At 42.1% G+C, this 24,824-nt stretch overlaps 1 protein-coding gene across 32 annotated transcripts in view; it reads left to right on the forward strand.

The window, feature by feature from the left end:
- The window catches only part of SORBS1 (sorbin and SH3 domain containing 1), a 4,096,285-nt gene that overhangs the window by 3,557,445 nt on the left and 514,016 nt on the right, over positions 1-24,824 (forward strand). For all 32 annotated transcript variants that reach the window (XM_044056121.1, XM_044056122.1, XM_044056123.1 and 29 more), the window contains one exon: positions 1,431-1,478. In XM_044056121.1, coding sequence (XP_043912056.1) covers positions 1,431-1,478 — 48 coding nt within the window. The remainder of the gene's footprint in view (positions 1-1,430; positions 1,479-24,824) is intronic.

A 24,824-nucleotide genomic window follows, 5' to 3' on the forward strand; every position in this document is an offset into this window, starting at 1 on the left:
GGAGGCATGCCCACAACCTGGATATGTGTGTGTGAGGTGCACCAAGCCACTGATTAGTGGTAGCCATCACTGAGCAAGGGCATGGGAGTGTGCACTTCAGGAAGAGGAGGAGTTTTAAGCCTTTTCAGTGATACAGGTCACATGTACCCCTCTCCCACCTAGAGGAGGGCTCAGGCTAGTAAGTTATAATGTCCTCATTGCTGGGTGCCAGTGAATACACATGCAACCCTTTCGGCTACCAAAATGACTGACCCCTCCCCCCAGGATGATTCTTGCTGTGGTGGATCTGGGGATGATCCTCTCCATCAGGGAATGAATGGGCTCAAACCTCATTGAGATGGCCCGATGGCCAGTAGGCAAAGGCACAAGAAGCTTATAGATATTAACAAAAAAAAAAACATACAAAAATTTGCTGATGGAAAATAAGCACATCATACAGTATATACATAACATTCAGTGTCAGACCCAGAATAAAGAACCATAATCCATTAAGAAGTAAAAATAAATGAGAAAAAATTATGCAGAGCAGTGAACGTCTGTACACATTCTCTGCATAGAGATCTGTAATTTAACATAAATTCCCACTTTGCTGAGATGCAAAACAACATGACTGCAACATCTAAACCCCACCATAATGCAACCATTAAAAAATTACAGCATAAAATATCATGTAAAGTAAATGCACATCATTTTTGCAGAGGGGGGATTACGGCATAAAATATCATGTAAAGTAAATACACATCATTTTTGCGGGGGGGGGGTCCCAATTCCAGATGTCTAAATGAACTACCTTTGAGGTTGCAGACCCTTGAAGAAAATGGAAAAGTAGTAAGATGGAAAAAAGCTCACATTTTATCTTTACTGTGTCACTCAGCCTTGGAAACATTGGCAGCAGTCCCACAGCCGAAGCAGTGGAGTCAGCAATATAGCAGTTAGCTGTAAGATGTGGAACACTTCAAGTGTCAACAGAGCAGGGAATGATAAAATACAGTGTTTCTGTTTGACGGGTATGATTTTAACCTAATGGCAGTAATTTAAAATTTGAATTAATATGCATCATTAATATTTTTTTTGCCAGTATGCTTTCATAATGATGACAAGTTCCATTTTAAGTGCAGTCGGACATCTAGAAGAGATACTGTAAGGCTTCTGGACATATCACCTGTACTTACCTGTTTGTATTGATGTTGGTAGTATGCTATAGCAAAGCAATTGTACATAAGAGAATATGCGTAGGCCATTATGAGATAACTTCTCTGGAGGGTGCAGTTTGAATCTTGAAACTGAGATTATGAGCAATGGCTTGTCAGTTGGATTATGGAATAAACATATCTAAGGTAGCCCTGTGGCAGTGATGCAGTAAACCATAAATGTGTACTGTAAATTTTGAAAGTATCGGGCAAATTACTTTTTCTATTTCTCTGTTTCAGATGAAGATTCTGACTCATACTCACCACGCTATTCATATTCAGAAGACAGTAAGTACTGTAATTTAATAAATCTGAGATAGTATTGAGAATCTGTTGTTGTAATGTTGGAAAATTAAATATATAGTCAGACATACCCTGAACTTGATCTGATATTCCATTCTAAGAGAAATAAACTTCTTCTTTTTACATTCAAATGGCAGGAATATCACATGCTTTACACATTTTGCAAACTCTGGAAATATGTCTTTACTCCAACTGTTATATCAGAAGGATGTGAAAAGTTGTGTACTGTTATCAGTTGATGTGATAGTGTTCAATCTCGCCGTTTGTTCTTACACATGGGTTCGGAGCCGATCCTCGGCTCCGTGCCGGCCTCTTGCAAGCTCTGCATCGAGAAGAAGCTCGAGACAATCTAATACCCACAATCCCCCTCTGCCTTTACCTCAGATCTAGTTTGCCGCTGCTGCATACGCATCGTTGGGAGCTAGCTCGAGAGTTTCTAAGCTAAGATATAACTTTATTTTGTTATATTTTATTAGGATTCTATTCTATTTGATGTTTTTCAGTGTTAACTGTATGATTGTGTTGTGGTTCCGTTAATTTATTGGTACCGTTAACTATAATTATCGGTTAAATATTTGTCGGGGCCTACACCCTTCATATTTTACCTAGTTAAGGAAAATTTTACCGGATTTGACAATTTTCATCGGTTTTGACTAACTTTATCGGATTTGACTGTTTTTACTGGATTTGTCTTTCTTCCCTATAATGTCTGAGAAGGTAAAGTCTGGTTTCAAGCGTTGTCAGTGTGGCCAGAAAATGTCGGTCACTGACAACCATAGTTCCTGCCTACTGCCTTGGCCCTCTCCACTTACAAGAGGATTGCTCCATCTGTCACTCTTTTAGTGGGAGGGTCATGACAGATAGGCGCAGGAAACTAATGGACAGAGGTCTATTGAAACCTGCTTTCCAAGAGGCTCTGGATGCTTCTGACCAGGCATCAAAGTCCTCTAAGGAGTCGAAGACGCCGGAGCCTAAGTCATCGGCTCCGAGCTCTTCTTCAGATGTTAGATCACCGGTTCCACAGACTTCGGGGCCGAGTGTTCAACTGGTATCGGTTCCTGAGCCTCGAGTCTTGGAACCGGTGATGGAGCTCCCTCCTTCGACCTTATTGAGGTCGGCTCCGTCTTCGGTTCCTTCGACCCGTTCTTCCTCCAAACTTTCGGATGTCGATGTGGATCGCGTGGTGCAGAAGTTATTGGAGCATTCGCCCTCTCCAAACTTATTTCGTTTCCACCCAGTTGGTGTCGAAACTTGAAGGCCTCCCTGTATCTCCATCCATTCCTCCTCCGAGACCGATTCAGTCTTTGGAGCCGGAAGAGGCTGATCTACTGATTGTGGAGCCCTTGGGTCCAGAACCGTCCTTTTCTCGGTCTGTTCCTCACCTCGACTCCCGGACCCGTACCGAGTCTCGGAGCCGACGGTCTGTCCTTGGTTCCGGGGCCGAGAGTCGAACCGACGTGTCGGTTCCGACTCTCCCCCTCGGGGCCTCGGCGCGGATCGATTCGGCTCCATCCTCGGGGTCGATGCCTTCGGTGCCTGTGTCGGGGATTCTTCCCATTTCTTCGAACCGGGGGACTCTTCGATGCGGGACCCGGGAGCGTTCGACCTGATGAGGAAGGTGTTGTCTACCCAGACAACCACATCAGTGGAAGCAGTCTCTCCTCCCCATAAAGGGCCTTTGTCTTCATCTGCACCCACGGCCACATCCAAGCGTCGGGCACCAGTGTCTCAGCCACCCCTGGAGGGTGCCCCCTCTTCCTCCGAGGCTTCTTCGGTTGCTCCCCACGAGGAAGTCCCTAGGAAGAGATTGTGTAAGAGGAGACACTTGGATTCTCCACAGGAATCCTTGACATCTGATACTGACTTAGATGAGTCAGAGGGGTCCCCTAAGTCACCTTCAGAAGATGTCTCTTTTTCTGACATATTGGAGATCCTGAAGCAGAGAGGTGACTGGCAGTCCCTTCCCCCTTCTGAGGATGAGTCAGTTCTGCTGAAGACATTTGGTGCTCGCCCTTCCTCCGCCTGGGTCACTCCGCCTTGACGAACTAATGGAACTAATTGCTCAAGGGCGTGGAGGCTCCTGACACAGTGGAACCTGTTCCAAGGAAACCTAACAAATACATCACAGCACCTCAGGATAAGTCCTACCTTACAAAAGGAGTTCCAGTAGACGCTATGGTGGTGGCAGCAGCCACGAAAAAGGAGATGTCGGAGTCTTCTTCGCCTGTCCATCCTCCTAATAAAGACTCTAGGACGATGGATAGATACGGGAAGCGCATTTTTAGTTCAGCGGCTTTTTCCATGCGGTCCCTGAACTATTTGACCCATTTTACACGCCTACGGAGGGATCTAGTCAAAGAGTTGGGAGATACCCTCCAGGGTGCTACAGATGCAGCTGTCTCAGAGAAAGTGACAGCGCAACTTAATACCCTAACATCGATTGTTAACTCGTCCATGAGGCTGATTTCACGCAGAAGGTTCGAGTAGGGCAGCAGCTTCAGCGATTGCTCTTCGTGAGACAATCCTGGATGCGCCTATGCTCCTTTGCGGAAGCCTTCAAGTCTTCCTTTACAAACGCCCCATTTGACGGTGCCACTCTCTTTGGCCCCAAGGTAAAGGAGACCCTTACCCAGTGTGAGCAAGAGGGAAAGACTCTGTCTGCTGTCGGAGTCCGTTTTTCCACCCCAACCAGACCGTACCCCAAAGGGCAACGCGGTGGAAAAATGTGGTTTCAAAACCCCAAGGATCTTTCTCAGGCACACAGGGTGATGCCCCTCTAGAGGCAGAGGAGGGGCAGAGGTGGAAGACGCCGCCCTGGCGGCAGAGGGGGTCCGCAACATCAAGGTGACAGGGAAACACTCCCTGGTAAACCTTTCCAGCACTCCTGAGAGGAGGCCCGACTGTCCTGCTCTGGAGGCAGTCGGGGGTCGCTTAGCTTTATACCCTCAGGCCTGGCAAAATATAACTACAGACAAGTGGGTAAAAAGCGTGGTTACCAGAGGTTACAACATACCCTTCCTATCCCATCCCATCCCAAAGAAAAGACTCCCAGATGTACCGCCCCATCTGCGAGAGCCAGCAGCTATAGAAATTTCAAAGCTGCTAGAAAAAAGAGTCATCCAACCAGTCCCAGCGGACCAGCAAGGATTCGGGACTTACTCAAGGTTCTTTTTAGTTCCAAAGAAAACAGGGGACTGGAGGCCCATTCTAGACCTAAGCTACCTCAATACTTTCGTCAGGAAAGAAAAGTTCAATGGTCACGCTTCAATCGATCCTTCCATTCTTACAGAAGGACGAGTGGATGTGCTCAATAGATCTAGAGGATGCATACTACCACATCAAAATGGCCAGGGCATCCAGAGATCATTTGCGCTTCCGGCTGGGAGCCAGTCACTTTCAATTTCGAGCCCTGCCCTTTGGTCTGACCTCAGCCCCCAGGGTCTTCACCAAATGCATGGCAGTGGTAGCGTCTCACTTGAGACGCCAGGGATTCCAGGTGTTTCCGTATCTGGACGACTGGCTCCTTTCGGCCACCACCCGGCGTCAACTACTGCAGGCCAGAGACTTTGTTCTTCAACTGTGTGTTCACCTAGGGATCTCCATAAACTTCGGAAAATCCTTACTTCAACCATCACAAAATATCTTGTTCATAGGAGCAGAATTAAACACACGTCAGCTGATTCTGAGGCTTCCCCCAGAAAGGATATTATCACTTCAGACTCATATACGTCTTCTACTCTTGTCAAGGAAATCTCCTGCAAAACTAGTACTGAAGGTGTTGGGCCTCATGTCAGCCTCCCTTATTGCAATTCCCCTGGGAAGGCTGCACATGAGAGTCCTACAATGGCTACTGTTTGCACAATGGTCGTTTCAACAACTACCTCTAACACACGAGATTCTTATAACAAAGACATGCAAAACAGATCTAAACTGGTGGCTTCAAACGTGCAACCTTTCCAAGGAGGCCGTTTGTGCTACCCACGCCACAGTTACGGTGACCACGGATGCTTCCCTGATAGGGTGGGGGTATCTTTCAGGGGCAGACAGTCCAAGGCGAATGGACCAATTTGGAGTACAATCTGCACATCAATGTTCTAGAGTTGAGGGCAGTGTTTCTAGCGTTGCAACACTTTGCTCCCCTTCTTCCTCTAGGGACTATTGCAGTTCAGACGGTCAACATGTCTGTAGTCTGGTACATAAACAAGCAAGGGGGAACCAAGTCCTATCAACTATGCAGAGAGGCCATGAGAATTTGGCAGTGGGCGGAGTCCACGGGTCGCTTTCTAATAGCAACGCACATCCCGGGGTCATCCAACATCATAGCCGACAGGCTGAGCAGAGCAATTCTGTTACCGCACGAGTGGTCCCTAAAACAGTCAGTGGTGAAAAGGATTTTTCGCACGTGGGGCCAGCCTTCCTGCGACCTGTTTGCGTCTCCAATGAATGCCAAATGCAGGAGCTACTTTGCCCTGTTACCCCCTCCAAGGGAAGTCCCCAGGGACGCACTGGTTTACGATTGGCCCCCGAGACTCCTGTACGCATTTCCTCCATTTCCTCTGATATCAAAGTTTCTCCAGAAAGCCAGGAACCTACACAGGACGATAATCCTCATTGCTCCATTCTGGCCTCGTCAAATTTGGTTTCCCTTCCTGAAGATACACTGCATTCGGGGACCCTGGATTCTGGACCCAGAGCCAGATCTATTGACTCACTCATCAGGGGTTCCCCATCCCGCGCTCCGGTCACTCCATCTAGCAGCTTGGCTGCTCCAATTCCCAACTTAGCCAGGTCTGATCTTTTGTCACCAGCAGTCCAGGATATATTGGTGGCTTCGCATAAAGCTTCCACTACTAAAACATATACTAGCAAATGGAAGCGATTTGTATTCTGGGCGAATACACACCATGTGGATCCTTTTATAGCTCCTTTGAATAAGATATTACAGTTCTTAACGGACTACTCTAAGAGTTCAATTGGCTGCCATTTCGAATTTCCATGTGGAAGAATGTGGAGCTCCTGTTATGGCTCACAGACTTTGTAAAGCCTTTTTAAAAGGAGTTTTTCATATTAGACCACCGGTCAGATCTCCGACGTCACCTTGGAGTCTAAATTTATTGTTATCTAAATTAATGTTGCCCCCTTTTGAACCCGCTTCTTCTTGCCCATTAAAATTTTTGTCCTGGAAAACTCTCTTTCTGGTAGCCATTACTTCCGCTAGGCGAGTATCTGAACTTCAGGCTCTCTCCATCAAGCACCCTTATTTGATCTTTCACTCTGACAGAGTTTCTCTTCGAACCAATTCATCCTTCCTCCCTAAAGTGTGTTCTATTAACAATATTAATCAGTCCATTGAATTACCCACTTTCTTCAAAATCCACTCCAACAAAATGGAGTATATGTTACACAAATTGGATGTTCACAGACAGCTAAGATTTTATTTGGATAGAACAAAAGCTCACAGAAAACAGATCAACTCTTTGTGGCTTTTGCTGATAGCAGGAAAGGACTTGCAGTTACCAAAAGAACTCTTTCTAAATGGTTAACGGATTGTATAATCTATGTCTACGATTCTTCAAATCAACCCCTTTTACACAAACCCAAAGGACATTCCACAAGGTCAGTGTCTACGTCTTTGGCTCATGCAGCTCGCCTACCACTGGACGCTATTTGTGCGGCTGCTACTTGGTCTAAGCCACATACATTTATTTCTCATTATAAAGTAGACAAGGTTTCTAGGGACAGGGCAACCTTTGGTTCCACTGTGCTCAAGAACGTCCTCCCATGAGTTCCTCAGGATCAAGGAGCTAGGGACGCTACCCATGTGTAAGAACAAACGGCGAGATTGAACACTATCACATATAGAAGTTATGTCCTTACCATAACGTTCCATGTGGAGTGTTCATCTCGCCTTTGTTCTTACAGTCCCACCCTCCCACCCTTAGGAAGAACGTTCTTTGATGCCTGGCCAGGAGCATTCTGCTACTGTTACGATATTGTGTACATAGTTGGCATATATATATATATATATATATATATGTGTCTGTTTAGATATATATATATAGTTATCTGTAGATTCTTTCTATACATATGTGTATAAGCATGAATGTGCTATTCTGTAGATTGGTTTGCTTGCAAACTAGATCTGAGGTAAAGGCAGAGGGGGATTGTGGGTATTAGATTGTCTCGAGCTTCTTCTCGATGCAGAGCTTGCAAGAGGCCGGCACGGAGCCGAGGGTCGGCTCCGAACCCATGTGTAAGAACAAAGGCGAGATGAACACTCCACATGGAACGTTATGGTAAGGACATAACTTCTATTTTTGTAAAATGCCATGGTTAATCAGTAAGGCTGGATATATGAAAGCTCACATATATTTATAGTGCATTTTGCTGTCCTTTGAAGTTCAGAAAGTACAGTCTCACTTAATATGGATAATTAATTGCAAAGCAATGCAGAGTAAGTTTAGCATATATAAGATTTGCTGACTAATATAGGGTTATAAGTTTAACAAACACTCTGTAAAAACATATTGCAAGCAATATGAACCATGCCTTTTAACAAGGATATGTTTAAGTACATTATTTGTAGTGTAGTAGTAGTGTAGCGCTATTATTCCTTGGCGCCCTTTTAGGCGTCCTAACAGGACATGTTTAAGTACATTATTTCTCCATTTATACTCCCATAATTACTATTAATGTGAATATTTAAAATTCACTTTAGATGGGATTTTGTAAGCGCGCTCGTGCACCGATAAGTCAGTCGCCCAGCATCTGCTCTCATTTTCGGGCTGTCTGGGTTGTCTGTGATATATAGAGTCTCCTTTGCAGCCTAGCAGATTTTAAGGACTGTAGCACGCACTACCCCTACCTACAAACCTGTTACCATTGCCTTAAACCTAATTGAACAACTGAACAGTTAGAATAATCTTGTCAATATTACTTTAATAATCCATGTTTTCTATTTTTTCTTGTTTCTGCTTTAATATGAATACCCAGTTTCTGCTTTTAATATAGCAAATTATTTAATGTATATGTTTTTACTACTAAAGTTGTTTAGATATATGTTTCGTGCATTTGGAATTTGCTCTCTACTGTTCTCACTGATTGACTTATTATCTTCATCTCTCTCTCCACTATTTTTTATTATTAGTTTTGACTGGGTGGACCCTGCGAGCAGCTACCTAACTGCCTTCTATCCTCCTGGAAAACCAGAACTTGAGCCCATTAAAGCTCCAATCCCACTACTCTTCTGCGATACCATCCCAAACTGACTGTTACAGTATGTTTTATTCCACCACGTTTTACCCATAGGACAAATCCCGGGTCTACTAGTCTAGCTACCTGTTCAGGACTGCCAGCAGCCAATAGCCCCTGTCCCCTCCACTATACTAGAACTGACTCTTATCCTATATCCACCCCATATATATTACTGTAACTGACTATACTTTTATTTTCCTCTCTCCCCTTCTCTATTACCCCTTTCTCTCTTGCATAGTTTTGATAGGTCACTGACTTTGACCACTAGGTGGCATCCTACTACTATCCTATCTACTCTGGCTCACTATTTCTACACTCTCCAACACCTTACTTTTGTCCTGTTCCCAAATCTATTTCTCTAACCCAGTTTGCTGTTTACTCTCTCTGAACCCTGCCAAACCACCCTTCTACTGCACTGTATCTCTACAAACCTGTGTATTTTCAGAGGTTAAATTAACTTCATACTTAACTCTTACTCTTAACTTTTACATACCTACCTGCTGCTTCCTCACCTTACAGATTGTTTTTCTTTCGCACTGCTATACCACTCTCTTGTGTCTTCCCGCTCCGTTCGCCCTTCGGGCTCACTCCGCTCTCCTACCCTGCCCCCAAATCTCGCCCGCCCCTAGCACCTCTACATTTATACCCTCATAGTCACTCCCCTTCCTCCTCCCAACCACTCACACCTCCTCCTATTACCACACCCTGTAATTGTTCCACTCCCTTCTATTATAACTCCTCCCTCCCCTGCCTACCTATTCTTAAAGCCACACTCCCTTAATCCTGCATTCATAACTCATCACAGTCTTTTTAAACATGCCTTCACAATACCTACCTTTACTACTCCTAACTCTCCTAACTACTCTTACATCTACCTATCTCTTAACCTCCTATGAACAACCCCTTCCTCTTTCTCCTACAATCCCTCACAAACAGACCCAAGTAACACTCCTAACTCTGTCTGCAAGTTATCTCAATGCAATCTACGATACCTCCTACCTTCAAGCCAAATATCACAGTCTCTCTCACTTTAAATACCCATACCGTATCATCAGAAAATACTTTGACTACTACTGCAAAACCCCTAAATATTTCAACCCTATATTAATCCACTCATTATTAGATGGCGACATTCACCCCAATCCCGGCCCAAACTCATCTCCACCGTCCACTAAATGCCACCTTTTCCAAACTAAGCCAACTCAGTCCACTAAAGCCCCCAAATCATTCTCAATTGCCCATCTAAACATACGTAGCATCTGTAATAAAATACCACTAATTCATGCTCTTCATGTTCAATAGTTTGACATCCTCTGCCTAACAGAAACATGGCTCAAACCCTCTATAAAAGATAATGAAATTACCCCCCCGGGCTATAACATCCCCAGGCAAGATCGCTTAAAAAAAAAGGTGGTGGGGCTGCAATTCTCTATAAAAGCGGACTGCTATTTAGTAAAACTACATATAATCTACCATCAGACAATAATACTGATATAATTATTTCAAAACTGCAGCTAAACCATCATAAAACAATTTACATTGTCTGTACATATTTTCCCCAAGGGAAAAACCCTACTATATTAGAAGACCTACTAAATTGGCTTTCCCTTAATCTCCCCCAAGAAACAATAATCCTAGGAGACTTTAACATTGACTGGAACTTATGCAAGCAAACCAATCCTTTCACCCTTATAAACCTATATGGCTTCTCTCAAACCATTAACTCACCTACTAGAATTAACAAACTTAACAATAAGGAAAGCATACTTGACTGGATATTAACTAATAGTCCACATCAAAAATATACAACAGGTACTCTCCCAGATGACCTTAGCGACCACTTACTTACATATAGTATCAGGCATAAATCAAGTTTTACCATCCCTACCTTAGTCAGAACATCTCGTTGCAAAAAATTCTTTGACGCCAATCTGTTTCAAAATGAACTTATGAAAATAAACTGGACACCTCTTAAGTCTCTCCCTATAGATGAAGCTGTTAGTCACTTTAATAATACTTTTCTGACCATACTTGAACACCATGCCCCAATGCGTACTAGAAGGATTAAATCTAAAACAGCCCAATGGCTCACTAACGATACTAAGAAACTTATCCTCAGTAGAAATAAAATCTGGGCAAAATGGCGAACCACTAAAAATATAACTGACCAGCTAGCATACAGACAACAAAGAAACATCACAAAAAAAGCTATCCTACAAGACAATAAGAACTTTTATACTAAACTACAACAATCATCCCTTCATCAACCTCAAAAATTTTGGACTGCTATTAATATGCTAACCTCCCCTGGCAAAGTCACTACACCAAATCCACTAGGCTCTACCCCTGACTGCCCATTACAAACTGCCAATGCCTTTAACACTTTCTTTACCTCGGCTATACTTAAGCTAGCAAACCAACAAAGCCCTGATATCTCCAAACTACCTTCCTCCACCCCTACCCCACCCACTTTCCACCTCAAATCAATACCCACCTCTTATATCTCATCCTTGCTACAGAAATTAAAACCGTCCACCCCCTCAGCTGACAAACTACTTGCTGAATACCTTCAACTAAGTGCAAAAGCCATTGCCTACCCCATCTCCATACTTATTAATAGGACCTTAAAAGAAGGCGTGGTTCCCTCTATCTGGAAAATTTCACATATTATCCCTCTCTTTAAAGGTGGTGACTCTCTGGAATATTCCAACTTCCGCCCCATAGCATTGCTATCTCCTCTTGCAAAAATAATGGAGAAATGTATCCACAAGCAGGTACTAAATCACTTATTAGACCATAATCTCCTAGCTAACTGTCAACATGGTTTTCGGCCATTCCATAGTACTACCACAGCCTTACTATCCTTCATCGACTCAATCAACACTAACCGCAACAAAAATCTTCTTTCTTCAGCATTCTTTGTTGACCTGTCCAAAACATTTGACATGGTCAATCATCATCTGCTCCTCCATCGCTTAAAAGCTCTCTCTCTTGACAATCCTGCAATAAACTGGTTCACATCCTACCTGGACAACTGAAAACAGGCTGTTCTCTGGCATAACCATCTCTCTGACCTCCTCCCCACCTCTATAGGGGTTCCACAGGGGTCTCTCCTAGGTCCTCTACTGTTTTCCATATTTATTAATGACCTTCATCTAGCCACTCCTCTATCAACTTGCATTCAATACGCAGATGACACCACGGTCATTTGCTCTGCCCCAACACAATCTGAACTTAACTCACTCACACAAAAAACCTTCACAACCATTGAGCACTGGTTCTCTAACCATTGTCTCCTTCTCAACCCTAAGAAAACCAAACTCCTACTTTTTACACCTACTCATATGTCTCCCTCCATTAGCTTCGCACTTGCATCCAATAACGGTACCCTTATCTCTCCTGACCATACCACCAAACTCTTAGGTATTACAATCGACAATCAACTAAAATTTGACAACCATATAAACACTACAATTAAATCTACCAATAGAAAACTAGGTTCTCTGTATAGAATCAAATCTTTCCTAACTCCTGAAGACAGAACTACTATAGCTAGAACCCACTTAATCTCTACCCTATTATATGCCTCCCCCATCTATACTAAGTTCTCTAAGTACAATCTTAACAAACTATCTACAGCCTATAACAGTATTGCCAGATTTGCCACAAACTCTCCATATAGGACTCATCACTGTCAAAACCTAAAAAAACTAGGCTGGCTAGAGCTACCTCACCTAATATCATTCAACCAACTCACTATTGCCCACAAAGCCCTTTACCACCCTGACAATACTCCAGTGCTCTCCACCCTCATTATGCCATATGACAATCTGAGGAATCTACGCTCATCCAACAAAATACTGATCCATACTTCTTTATCTAATAACTTAGCAGGTAATTCCTTATTCTCCAACTCAGTCGGTAAAATATGGAACCAACTACCAAATTACCTTACTTGCCTTACATCTCTCCCACTATTCAAAACCAACCTAAAACTCTTCCTTTCCAACCACTGGCTATGCTCTTGCCATAACCCTGACTAACCTTTTCTTTTTTCCCATATTATCTGCTTGCTCCACCACCCATCCTTCTTCTTACTTCCTTCTCTTGCAATTTAAATCTCCTCTCCAAGCTGAGTGCCTTTTCCCTTCATAACAATAAGTTATGCTTCAACTATTCTTCCAGTGCAATTGTGTATGTAAATTTTTACCTTATCTTCTGTCCAAGCTAACATAGTATTTTAAATCCCATACTCATTGTAGCATGCTGAAATTGAATGTTTATTCTATCATATCTTTGTATTTGACTTGATTTTTTTTTTAAAGTATTTGTAAAGTATTTTTTAAATTATTATTTTAGTAGTGTAGCGGAGCTTTTCTCCTCGGGCCTCCACTGAAAATGGACATGTATCCAGCTGGACTAGCCCAGTTAACAAATGTAAAATAAATAAAAATAAATAAATAAAATTTAGAGACTGAGTAAAAGTAAAGCAGTCACTGTAATTGAAATTTACTAAACCTGTTATATTAAAATGTCAAACTGTAAAACGTATTTGCATTAAAGCACTGGTATTTTATGGATTTTTCTGAAAATGAATGTTTAATATTCACAAGACCAAGCATCCTGATTTGCAAGATTAATATGACATCTTTAGGGTTTTTCTTTTAACATAAAATTTTGCAAGTGTAAGGAAAGTCCTTTCCAACCCTGTCAAGAACACCTCCATAATGTGTTGCAATTTATTTATTTATTTTTTTGCTGCAGCTTTCTTGTCAATCTGTTACCATTAAGAGTGGCACTACCTTCTTAACCACAGCACTAACTGCAGCAGTTCAGTCTCGTCTAACAGACTATTAACCCCAGCACTAATTCTGGCAGTTTTAGCTTATCTAGCAGACTATTAACCAAAACATTAACTCTGGCAGTTCTGCCTCATCATAGGTTCATAGGTTGGTACTAGGCTATCAGCCCTAGGGCCTACACAAGCCTAGCCATAACAATTCCCTGGTTATTTCTTCCCACATTATTTACTTTCCTGGACCCCTGTCTAGCAGGGCGACTGACGTGATCCCTGGGGTGAATTTCCTTTCTCCCATCCAATCGTCAAGGTTCCTCTTGAAAAGGTCCAAAGTGGCACTCTGCTTGACATGTATGGGCAATCTATTCCAGAGTCTGGGGAGTCTCTGGGTCAGGAACCTATCCCTCCAGCATCTTTTGTTTATTGTGTTGACAAGGTTTAGATCCCTGGAGCGTGTAGCTCTGAGGGATTGGGATTTCTTTAAGTGTAGCATGTCCAACAGCTCTGGGTTTGACATGGCCTTGTATGTTAAGCAGAGATTGCCTCTGAGTAGAAGATATGCGGCAGAGTATAGCTGGAGTTTTTTAAGGCGGTCAGCGTAGGGCATCTGCTTTAGGCCTGTGATTCTTTTAATGAGGTATTTCTGAGGCCTTTCCAGTTGTTGCAGATGTCTTGAGAGGTACATACCAAATGGGGCGTTGTATTCTATAATGGGTCTAATGAGGGATGAGTACAGTGGGACAATGACCTCCTTTTTTCTGGATAAAAAGCCCTTCGTGATGAGGTGTGCCACATAGAAGGATTTCCTGAGTATTGTGGCGATGTGGTTATCGAAGGTGAGACCACTGTCCACCAGTGTCCCTAAGTCTCTTATCACACTTTCTGTGTTTAGTGTACTGCCACCTATATGGTAATTCATGGATACATGTTTTTTCCCAAAGGGGATAACAATACATTTCTTGGCATTGAGCTTGAGCCCATGGCTCTGGCACCAAGCATCTGTTTCTGTAAGGCCCTTTTGTAGAGTATCCACATCATTTGGGGATTCAGTAATGGCTCCCAGTTTGCAGTCATCTGCAAACTTTGTTAGCCAGAGTCCCTTAGTGTTGACCTGTACTTCAGAGAAGTAGATGCCAATCAAGAGCGGCCCCAGGACTGAACCCTGAGGTACTCCACTTGTCACTTGTCTGGAGCTGGATTTGGAGTCGGCTACTTTTACAGTGTGGGTTCTATCAGTAAGCCATTTAGCAACCCATTGGGTGACATAGGGATTAATGCCCAACTTAGTAAGTTTATCTATGATTCCAGAGTGGGGGATGGTGTCAAAGGCCTTGGCAAGGTCTAGATAGGCTGTGTGGACCACCTTACCCTTGTCCATGGCTCTGGAGACTGATTCAAAGAAGTCAATCAGGTTCAGGAGACAAGATTGGCCCTTCACAAACCCAAACTGGGTGGGGTCCAGTGTTTGAAGGTTGCCAGTGTCTTTGTTTATACGTTCCATGATAATAAGCTCCATGGCCTTGCAGATAAGGCTTGTCAGACTGATGGGACGGTAGTTTCCGGGATCCAAGGTGGATCTCCCCTTGTGGATTGGGATAACTGTAGCTCTGCGCCACTCAGTGGGCACGAAACCTTAGGTGAGGCTATGATTAAACATGACACTTAGGTGAGGTGCCAGTTCATATTGTAGTTCATGTAGTACACAGCCCGGGATGTCGTCTGGTCCCATGGATGCTGTATTCTTGTCTTTAGAGAGTGCGTTTTGTACCTGTGTGGCCATTATTACTGGAATTTGGCAATCTTCCGGTATTGAGATGGGCCATTTAGGGGATGAGAGGGGGATGAAGTTGGCACTGAATCGATCTGCCAGGATATTGGCAATATCCTTCGGATCTGTATATTTAATGCCATTCTGTTTTAGCTCAGAGCAGATCTGAGCATTGCCATTTAGATTCTTGACATAGTTATAGAATGCTTTGTGGTTGTCTTTGGAATCTTTGGCAATTTTATTTTCGTAACTAGCTTTGGAGGATTTTATGAGGCATCTCAGTTTCTTACTGAGGCTAGTAAGGGAGTTTTTTGCATCCTGGGATTTTCCTCTTTTCTGCAAAAGTTTCTTCCTTTTGTTGTAAAGTTTGTTTATGGCTGGGGACCACCAGATTGGCTTCCTTTTTTTGGATGAGAGCATTTTGGTTCTATTTGGGATGGCACGATTCATGCATGAGTGGATGTGCTCGTACAGTGCCTTAGTGTAGGATTCAGCAGTTGAACTTTCAGTTCCGATGTGCATGGGTATCATGAAGTTTGTCACTTCTGAGTTGAGTAACATGAAGTTGGATTTGGAGAAGTTTTTATGGTGGTTTCTTTACTGGGGAGGGGTGGGATGTGGATGTTAAGGGTGATTAGCTTATGGTCAGACCTGACTAACGAGGGGTGACCATAGGTATGGAGCATTGATTTCCCATGTTGGTAATGACCAGGTCTAGGATATTGGAGCCCCTGGTGGGACTATGGATTAGTTGATCCAGGCCGTTGGAATTTATGAATTCCAAGAACCGCTAAGAAAGGTGTTGGGACATGAGTAGTTTTCCCAGTTAATGGCAGGGTAGTTAAAACCACTCAGTATTAGGGTGTTTGGTTCTATCTTAATATTTTCCAGTATGTTTAGAAAGGTGTAGTGAGAATCTTGGGGTATGGTGGGGGATCTGTAGCAAGCTACAATTTGGATTGCAGTCTTACCTAGTGTTAGTTGCACTTGGAGAATTTCAGACACATTGTGTTGGCCAACTAGCCTGGTGGTGTGAATATCCTTGATGAATATTGACACTCCTCCACCTTTAGTGTTTCGGTCCTGGTTTGGTGGCCGAAAAGTGTGGTAAGAGTTGTAGCCTGGTATTGCAGGGGTGCTCTCTGGAGCCTTGAACCAGGTCTCAGTTACTGCACAGATATCGATGTTCTCCATTTTTAGGAGTGCCTCGAGAGAGTGCATTTTGAGGTTTAGACTTCTAGCATTGAGTATCATTACCTTCAGATTTTGCATGCTTGTACCTGTTACGGTGGTGGTTTTGTCCTTTGAAGTTTGCCTAAAAAAGGCACTATAGGGGTGGCAAGAGCCTTAGCCAGTAACCTGAATCCCAGGGGCGACAGGTACAGACCATCTCTGGCAAAGCATTGTGGTTTGTCAGTCATGTCATCCCAGGCAGACAGATACTGGATCCCCTTTGAATGACACCATAAGCTTAGCCAATTGTTGAAGTCAATCATTTTATCCTTATATTGTGGTATAAGTCTGGGCGAAGGCAGGATGCCACTCAGGGCTAGGGTCATACCTGCCTGGGCCACATGATCCGAGAGCTCTTCCATGTCTCTTTTCATGTAGTCCAGGGAGGTACGTCTCAAGTCATTCACTCCAACATGGACAATGACAGAGTCATATTTGTACATGTTGTGGATTGACTTGAGTGCATGCGTTATGTGGCGGATCCTGGCACCCGACAGGCAGCTGTCTGTAATTTTCTCCTTATTCAACCTGGTGAGAGGGACATCAGTGTGCCGGACTATAGAGTCACCTATGACTAAAGTGTTAGGTACGTTGTCTTGACTTAGGGGCTGTTGCTGGGTGACACACTGGTGTTGTGAACTATGTGACACATTGGTTGTGATTGGTGTTTGTTTGCGTTTCAGCTTCAGAGGTCTTTGTTGCTTGGGCAGGTTACAGTTAAGGGCCTCTGCATATGTGGATTTAGTGTTGCTATATGTGGGTGTTGGTGGTGCGGGTTTAGAAGGGCTATGTGTTGCTTGAGGTGTAGTGTGGGTGTTAACCTTCTCCTCTTGACTGTTTAGCACAATCTTGGGTGGAGAGAGCTTTGCTTCCATTTTGGCTATGTAAGTGCATCTCTCACAGGTTGTTGTTTTGGGTGGTAGGAGGAGAGGGTTGTCTGTGTACATGAGGCAATTGCTGCATTGCCCCAGTATGCCCAGATTCACCAGGTGGACAGGAGAAATCACCGAAGCTGACCCTTGGACATGCCTGGTTTGGGGCTTTTTTTTTTTCTTTGTAAAGTATAGGAGCTGTTTCCTTAGCAAGGTACTTTGCAATTATAGGCTGTTTAGTGCCTACTATTAATTTCTCCTTGTTAACAAGGAGAGTTCAGTGTTTGTATGAGTTTAAGGCTTCCTAGTGCTTTCCAGCAGGTATTAGAGAAAGTGCTAGTCACAGGGATGCTTAAAGGTAAGATTGAAAAGAATGCACTCTGCAGTGTGCACTAGAGAAGTTAGATGTGAAAGTAGGTAACTTGAGTTTTACCTGTTTAAAAAGTTAAGGTTTAGTGGAGAGTTACTATTTTTAAAACAGCAAGATGGATTGAAAGGGGTGGTCACTTTTGTATTTTGGTACTATGAAATACTGTAGGATGGCCAATAAATTTAAATAATTGAAGGGGTGGGATTTCAAAAATGATGATTTTGTGATTACTCACATAAGCCAGTGAAATTAGAGAGAAATGAGATATATGGTCAGATTAACATAAGAGGCGGGCAACTAGAAAGACAGTGGTATTTTTGCCTGACTCAGAACAGAGAGAGCTGTGGTCTCTCTTGAAGTTTTAATATGCTGTTAAAACAGAATGTTAGCAAAACACAAGGTAAAGAAAACAAACTACAGTATTCAAAATATAGAAAGGCAATACAGTAATACAAAAAATAAAAGCAAACTAACCTTTCCTTCACAGCAAAGTGTAGCAGAGTCTGGATGAGCCTTTCTGGTAAAGCAAACTGTTAATCCCAGCATTAACTCTGACAACTCTGGCAGTTCTGTATCACCTAACAAACGATTTACCATAGCATTAACTCTGGCAGTTCTATCTTATCTAACTATTAACTCCTTCTTTTTCTTTCGGCTGTTCCCATTAGGGGTCACCACATCGGATCATCTGTTTCCATTTCTTCCTGTCCTCTGCATCTTGCTCTGTCACACCAACCACCTGCATGTCTTCCTTCACCACATCCATAAACCTTACCTTAGGCCTTCCTCTTTTCCTCTTACCTGGCAGCTTCATCCTTAGCATCCTTTTCCCAATATACTCTGCATCCCTCCTCAGCACATGTCCAAATCAACACAATCTCGCTTCTCTGGCTTTGTCTCCAAACCGTCCTACCTGGACTGAACCTCTAATATACTTATTCCTAATCCTGTCTACCCTCGTCACACCCAGTGCAAATCTTAGCATCTTTAACTCTGCCACATCCAGCTCTGACGCCTGCCTTTTTGTCAGTGCCACCGTCTCCAATCCATACAACATAGCTGGTCTCACTACCCTCTTGTAGACCTTTCCATTCACTCTTACTGGTACTCGTCTGTCACGAATCACTCCTGACACTCTTCTCCACACATTCCACCCTGCCTGTACTCTCTTCCTCTCCTCTCTTCCACACTCACCATTACTCTGAACTGTTGATCCCAAGTATTTAAACTCATCCACCTTCGCCAACTCTACTCCCTGCATCCTCACTATTCCTCTATCCTCCTTCTCATTTACACACATATATTCTGTCTTAGTCCTGCTGACCTTAATTCCTCTCCTGTCTAGAGCATATCTTCACCTCTCCAGGGTCTCCTCAACCTGTTCCCTACTCTCACTACATATCACAATGTCATCTGCAAAACTCATTGTCTACGGGGACTCCTGTCTGATCTTGTCTGTCAACCTGTCCATCACCATTGCAAATAAGAAATGGCTCAGAGCTGATCCTTGATGTAATCCCACTTCCACCTTAAACGCATCTGTCATTCCCACTGCAGATATCACTGCTGTCACACTACCCTTTTACATATCCTGTACCACTCATACATACTTCTCTGCCACTCCAGAATTCCTCCTACAATACCACAACTCCTCTCTAGGCACCCTGTCATATGCTTTCTCTAAGTCCACAAAGACACAATGCAACTCATTCTGACCTTCTCTGTACTTCTCCATCAATACTCTCAGAACAAACATCCCATCTGTAGTGCTCTTTCCTGGCATGAAACCATACTGCTGATCACTAATCATCACCTCCCTTCTTAACCTAGCTTCCACTACTCTTTACCATAACTTCATACTGTTACTGATCAGTTTTATCCCTCTTTAGTTACTACAACTCTGCACATCATCCTTATTCTTAAAAATCAGTACCAAAACATTTTTTCTCCACTCCTCAGGCATCCTCTCACTTTCCAAGATTGCATTGAACAATCTGATTAAAAGTTCCATTGCCATTTCTCCTAAACACCTCCAAGCTTCTACAGGTATGTAATCTGGACCAGCAGCCTTTCCATTCTTCATCCTTTTCATAGCTATCCTTACTTCCTCCTTGCTAATCTACTGCACTTCCTGATTCACTATCTCTGCATCATCCAACCTTCTCTCTCTCTCTCTCTCTCTCATTCTCTTCATTCATTCAGCCCCTCAAAGTACTCTTTCCATCTGTTCAACACACTCTCTTTGCTTGTGAGTATGTTTCCCTCATTATCCTTTATCACCCTTACCTGCTGTACATCTTTACTAGCTCGGTCCCTCTGTCTGGCCAATTGGTACAGGTCTTTTAACCTAACCCCAGAATAAACTCTGGCAGTTTTGTCTTATCTAGCAAACTAGTAACCTCAGCATTAACTCTGGCAGTTCTATCTCATCAAACTAACTGTTAACTGCAGAATTAACTCTTGCAGTTCTCTTACATCTAACAAACTATTAACTACAGCATGAACTCTGACAGTTCCATCTTAACCATGACATACATCTGACAGTTGTCCCTTAACCCTTTTTCCTGGTACTTTTGTCTTAACCCCAGCATTAATTCTGGAAATTCTGTCTCATGTAACAAAATACTAACCAGAGCACTAATTCTGGCAGTTGTGTCTTTACCTAACAAACTGTTTACCACAGCAGTAACTCTGGCAATTCCCTCTTAACCTCCGCACCAGCTTTGACAGTTGTGCCTTAAGCACAGCACTGACTCTGGCAGATACCTTGTCTAACTCGGAGTCTCTTCTGGTAGTATTGCACAAAGAGTTAAGACTTTGAACTGCTAGTGTATGTTCCCTGGATTTATAAAGATAGTGTGCAGCATGGTTTGTATGCCATCCTGTAATTACTGTAGTCCATAAAGATGGGTCACGATAATAGAATGATAGACTGCATGTTTATAAGTTGTGCATTTGTGTGCAGAGTACATAGCTGTGGACTGTGTGCAGCACTCTTTCTAGTAGGACAGTACCAAACCAAGTTTACTCTTTGCTCCTCAGTCATGGCAGGGAGTGATTTACAAGTTTCACTCTTTGTTGCCATAACTGCAGGACAGAGTTTATTTGAGGATCTAGTGAAATGAGACCTCTTACTGGCTGGAGTGTAATTGTGATTGTATGTGTACCCTGTATAACCAACCAGCACCAAAAAAAAACACCTTTTTGTGCTGGTTGGTTGTATCTAGAGCTTTATTTTTGTCCAACTATTGAGCAGACCTTGCATGCAGAGATTTTGGGTTTCATAATAGCCTGTGCCCCAAAGAAAGATTGAGCAGTTACCATTTGCTACCAAGAAAAGTAATTTCTAGTAATTAGGGGAGATAGAAAGTTTTTCAGAAGTTATAGCTAGTGAGTGGGATAAAATTAAAGTTTAGTTAAAAACAGGGTAGAAATAAAAGAAAGATGTATGGTTAAGAATTAAAAAGATTTATTTAGAGAGGCTGGCAGAGGTTAAAGTATTGCAGACTAAGGGAAATCTCACACAAAAGTAAGAGGCGCAATTGCAGAGTGCTAAAGAGGAAATAAGGGAGTACCTGGATAATATGCACGAGTTTAGAAAGAATGCTGTTAAGCAACTGTTTTTTTGATAATTGTTCCAGAGCACAAAAACTTTTAGCACAATGACTTAGGCAACAGAAACTATAAAGGGTTGTTGCAAACTTAGGGAGCCTGGGACAAGAAAATAACCAGAGATCCCTTAGGGGTATAATAGATATTTCTGAAATTTAATGACAATTTGTATAAACCAGAGAAATATGGAAATCAAGAAAAAGCAGAAATGGAAATATTTATGGAAGACTTGAATATGCCAAGGATAGAGGCAGATGAGGCTCAACAATTAATAGTCAAGATAGCAGGAGTTGAGATAAAAAAAAACTCCAGGAATAGATGGTACTCCAGTGGAAGTTTGGAAGCTATGAGGGAATAAAGTGATAACAATCTGGAAGGTTTTGTTTAACAATATTTTAAAAGAAGGAGAGGTACCAACATCTTGGATAAAAAGCTGTAGTGGCTTTTAATATCTAAAGACAGTAAAGACCCCTCAGATCCAACTTTCATATAGGCCCATTTCAATTTTAAACCATGATTACAATGTGTCTATGTCTATAATGGATAAAAGAATGGTAAAGGTGTTGCCAAACTTCATTGATATAGATCAATGTGGTTTTGTGGAAGGGAGGCAAACATTTGACAACATTAATAGAATAATGATGATCCAGAGGGAATCAGAATGTAAGAAAATATCACTGTTGGTGGATCTTGATGCAGATAAAGCATTCAGTGGAGTAATCTAAGATTTTATAACTAGGTCAGTGGAAGCATTTGCATTCTGTGACACAACAATAAGTTAATTTTGAGGATATATGAGGGATCAGAGGGAAAAATCAAAGTGGGAGGGTTTCTCTCCGATAAGTTGTTTCTGAACAGAGGAGCCAGGCAGGAATGTCCTCTTTCTCCATTGTTGTTTGCTTTATAATTAGAAACATTGGAACATGAAATAAAGGACTCAGAAATTCAAGGATGTATTTGGTATGGTAATCAAGAAAAGTTGGCTTTGTTTGCAGACAATATTGTTTTGTATCTGATAAAATTAGAAAAGGACATCTTAGTGTTGTGGATCATTCTGAAATAATTTCAGTTTTTTCAGGATGTAAAACTAATGAAGGTAAAACAAAGGCTATAGCTGTAAAATAAGTAGCTACTCATGAATTGGTACAGCAATACCCATATTAATGGTGGCATAATAAAATGAAGCATTTAGTAGTATGTGTAAAAAAGGAGTGTATTGCAATAAAGGATATGTGGGAAGAGACTAAACAAAAGAAAATACAGAAGCTAAGAAACTGAAAGTTCTTGTCTGTGGATATGGGTAGCAAGATAAAAGCAGTAAAAATGTTTTCAGCCCCTTTAATTTTATACACAGGTCAGACATATTTTTTATCAACAAAGGAGAAGTTCTGGATAGTAATTAATGAAGAGTTGAAGGATTTTATCTGGGAGGGGAAGAGAGTGTCTAGTGGAATAAACTGAGCTTTCAATAGAGAAGGGTAGTTTAGGATTACTTGATTTGAAGGGATATTGTAGAGCTACATATTTAAGACTCATTTTATATATATATATATATATATATATATATATATATATATATATATATATATATATCACTAGGAGAAAGCTACAATTCAAAGTGTAAAGGAATGATGATGAAGCAGGGGGGGGATTCAGGAAATAAAAACAGAGTGGGATTTTGGATCTAGATCCTTAAGTCATACAGAATATTATATTCATAATGTAACAGAAACTATTCTAAGAGCTAAACCAACACAGGGAAAGAGAAAGAAGATTCTGATGATAGGGATGACTGCAGTTAGTGGCATAAAGGAATAAGTAAGGGGGGCTGAAATTTACTGGCGAAAACTGGCAAAGGAACCAATGTACTGGGAACAAATAATTAGAGAGGGAAAAGTAGCAGAATGGGAAGAGGCCAATAAGACATTTGGACTGTAGGCTAGAGACTGCCTTCTCTGTCAGGGATTGATATCAGGATATAGGCCAAGAGAAAGAAATAGTGAAATCCTAAGTGAAACACTTGGACTGGTTGTGTTTTTAGATGAATTTACAACAGAAGCTGCCATTTATTAAAAAGGGATAATTAGGAGGATATTTAAGATATTACACAATAACTTCAGGAGTCAATCAGAGGAGGTTAGAAAAGATTGGGAAGAGAAAGACTGGATAAGCAATTCACAAAAAACAATGGGAGGACATATGTATGTCTCCCAGATACATAACAAAGTCAAAATAATTTAGGATTTTTGTTTATAGGTGTTTGTTTGGGGATTTTTATACCCCAAGCAGACTGCAAAGAGGTTTTACTCAAGTGCATGGCAAATGCTGGGGTGTGTTGGGGAAGAAAGACGTAACTAGTAACATGTTTTGGGAGTGTAATTAGTTGGGAGACTTTAAAAATTCCCTACGAGTACACTTTGAGCCGGGATACAGGATCTGAATTGCCTAGACAGAGTAAAGCTTTGTTAAGTTCAACTCTGGTGGCTACCAAAAAAGCAGTTACTAGCAAATGGAACTCAATGGCTAAACCAACCCTATCTGAAGTAGTGAATATTGTAACAGAGATAAAATAACTGGAAGTGGAATCTTTAGAAAAGGATAGGAGCAAATTACATCGAAAAAATGGAAATTATAAGAACAATACATGCAGAAAAGTTTTGGAGTAGAAATGAGGTTTAAGGGAAGGCAGGAACTGACCAGCTTATATAATGCTATTTTGATTATATTGTACAGAAGAATATATGTGATGTATAATGTCTGTAACTGTGATCTTATTTATATGTTTTTTTCTTTTGTATAAATCTAAGTTTGACTATGTTACAATTGATAATTCAATAAAGGCTTAAGCTGCTGTCTTCACATACCATCGAAACAACTTCTAGTCCCGTTATATAGGGCAATGGGACCAGCTTTTTCCTAGTTGTTGCCTTTTACATGAATTATATACTGTTGTCAAGGAGGGGGGTTACATGCATAGCAATTCTGCACACTGTGTACTATGACTACATATTGGTTTAACATCATGAATAGGAATGTGCCCCATTTTAAGCAGTTTGTATGAACTTCAAAAGGCTTTTGTACATATTTCTAATGAATGCCAGTCCTTGTCTATGAAAGACAAGGTTTATGAATCCCACTCCTTTGTCTGGCAGTCTTAGAAGTGATTGCAGTGCTCTCTGGTTGCCTTTTGTATGATTCATCCATCCTCAACCCCTTTTCCCATTTTGCACATGGGGTTGGGGTGTCACTTCTGCAGTGACAATCATCTCGAGCCAAGGTTTACACTGCTGGGTGGCTAGCCCTGCTGCGATAGTTCATTGGCACCACTCACTCGTGCACACACTGTCACCTGTGGCCAATTTAGAGTGCCCAAAATCACCTACGACTTGTCTTTGGAATGTGGGAGGAAACCGGAGCACCTGGA

The sequence above is a fragment of the Protopterus annectens genome, chromosome 14.part0 (genome assembly GCF_019279795.1).
Source record: "Protopterus annectens isolate FY-2018-M chromosome 14.part0, PAN1.0, whole genome shotgun sequence".
NCBI classification, from domain to species: domain Eukaryota; kingdom Metazoa; phylum Chordata; order Ceratodontiformes; family Protopteridae; genus Protopterus; species Protopterus annectens.